The sequence below is a fragment of the Geospiza fortis genome, unplaced genomic scaffold (assembly GCF_000277835.1).
Source record: "Geospiza fortis unplaced genomic scaffold, GeoFor_1.0 C13849846, whole genome shotgun sequence".
Taxonomy (NCBI): domain Eukaryota; kingdom Metazoa; phylum Chordata; class Aves; order Passeriformes; family Thraupidae; genus Geospiza; species Geospiza fortis.
Window position 1 is genome coordinate 1 of NW_005056444.1, and position 2,430 is coordinate 2,430.

Here is a 2,430-nt window from a genome sequence, read left to right on the forward strand (position 1 = left end):
CAGAGATGTAAAATGCATACTGACTCTGCTCACACAATTTTGCTGGAGTAATTAAAACACCAGCTGTTTAAGAATTTCCATTGGCCTGATCTACTTACATTTGTATTTTTAATACACTTTTCCCAAATCTCCCTGACTGATTAGATTCTAAGATCTTACATTATCATCTCTTCAACTGCTCCAGCAATTAGCCAGGTCATACACATTTCCCTAAAATATCCTATATTTTGTTCACGTTACTTATTTATAAGAAAAACATGTACTTCTGCATTTTTTCAAATTATTTGCTCTTACTTACATGGCTAGACTAGGGAAAGCAAAGCATACAGAATTCTGACATTTAAATATAATTGAGATTGGCCAGACATTATTGGCATTTTTCTTCATCCTTTTGGGCTATATAATATATCTCACTGAGGTTTCCAGATTCAGATCAATTCTTGAAGCAACATACTGGCTCATTTTTACTGCAGTACTTTTCAAACAAATACTCCATCTATCAGTGGGAACTTCTCCATGTTATCAAAACAAGCATATTTGAAAAAACTACCTCCAATAAAGATGTAAAGCATTTTTAATGTGAAATGATGGCTTTGGATGCACCTACCTTTATATTTACATCTGCTCCATTGCAGACCAAGAGCTCTAAACACAATGCTCCATGTGTTGATGCAGCAGCAAAGTGCAAAGGTGTGAACCCCTTTTCATTCACTTGATTTACATTAGCACCACAGTCTATGAGTTCATTCACTACAACATCTTGCCCATTGTAACAAGCTACATGGAGAGGAGTATTTCCATAGGCATTTGGCTCATTCATCTATAAGAGAAAAAAACCCCAAGATTAGTTAGTAGGCAAAAAGCTGTACTTAATGCAGCATTTAATTCTAGCAAAGAAAAAATATCAAGTCACGAGATTATGTTTTGGAACACTTCAAAAGCAGAAATTAAAAGCAAGTTCTGGATATAGCATGTTGATTGAGCTCTTTGTCCTGGGAAAGATATGATTACTTTACAAGTGAGCCAACCTCCTCCAATTGTCTCCAAACCAGTTTCCTGTATGCAACTCTAAGAGAAGCCACACATGCCAAAAATATCAACTTCGCCAATTTGCACAGATTCTATACACAAAGCATAGCACAGACCCATATAAAACAGCATTGCAAGTTGTCTTTAAAAACAGAGGTCAAAGAGCCTTTTTGTGCATGTATGTGCACATATAGAAACAGAATTTCTTGTTGTACACAACATGACACTGAATTCTGATCTACTTCTCAATATTGAGCTTGAGTTGCAGTCTCCAGCCTTGCAAGACTAAGATTATGATTCACAATGTAGATTTCTTACACAGTTTCACAGTTTGCTGTTAACACCCCTTCTACAGGCAGGTACTGTAGAACCTTTTAATTTGTTTTGCATTTCAATATTAATATGGCCTCATTTACTGCAGTACTGAAGTTTCTCACAATTTTTAGTATCATCTAAAATTTATGTCACGTAGAAAAGTCAGTTCCACATATATTTTACCAAATGAAGCAAAAGCATTTAATTTCCTGCACTTCAAAAATTATTGTGCGGCAAAGCTAGGATCGGAATTCCTATTTCCCGACTTCCAGTCCAGTGAATTAAGAGCAAGAAATATCAAATAAACAAAAAGCCCCACTAAATACACATTTATTTTCCAAGTATTGCGCAAAATCTGCAAGGCTCTGAAGGAGGTTTTCTTTTAATGGAGAAATGAGGGTTTATAAAAGAAAAAGTAGTACTTCCAGAGATCTTCCTTCTCATACTTTCATGACAGTATAACCTGTCCCTAAATAAACAGTGTGCTACAGTACTAACAAGTGCATTTCAAACAAAAAAAAAATCCCATTTAATTTTATTTTTCCTTACATCAACTCCAAGATCCAGAAGATATTTGACTACACTAATCATCCCACTAGATGCTGCAGCATGTAAGGGTGTATATGATTTCTTGTCTTTGCATGTCACTTCAGCTGTATGGGTCACGAGTAATTTCACAACTTCAATGTGACCTAAAATAATAAAGACAAATAAAATGAAGCATCATATTTTATTAACCAGCACAGGTTTGCAAACTTCATAATTCTACAATTTTTATAACATGATCAAGAAACTATTCCTTTGGACCTAATGTAGAAAAGAAAGAATTGTTCTTGTTTTCTAATAATATCATGAACTATAAAAGCAACATAAAATAATCATCTCCACACACCCCTCCCAACAACCACTGCAAAAATAAATTTGTATACTCAAAACACAATCCTGGAGAACTAGAGAGACAAAGCAATTTTGTAATTATTAAGTATTTACCACAAATTTACATTAACAACTTGCGAGACAACATAACTGTCAATCTTCCACTGTCACCCCAATTCCAAACACGCCCATTAAGATTTTTAAATCTTA

The 2,430-nt window shown here is 34.5% G+C and overlaps 1 protein-coding gene across 1 annotated transcript; it reads right to left on the reverse strand.

Moving 5' to 3' along the window:
* Positions 1–574: 574 nt before the first annotated feature.
* LOC115949357 (serine/threonine-protein phosphatase 6 regulatory ankyrin repeat subunit A-like) lies at positions 575–2,136 on the reverse strand. The gene is made up of 2 exons (XM_031065885.1): positions 1,894–2,136; positions 575–820 (listed from the first exon to the last, which is right to left on the reverse strand). Exons 1-2 carry the CDS (start codon positions 1,933–1,935, stop codon positions 575–577), a joined length of 288 nt encoding a protein of 95 aa, XP_030921745.1. The 5' UTR covers positions 1,936–2,136.
* Positions 2,137–2,430: the final 294 nt, after the last annotated feature.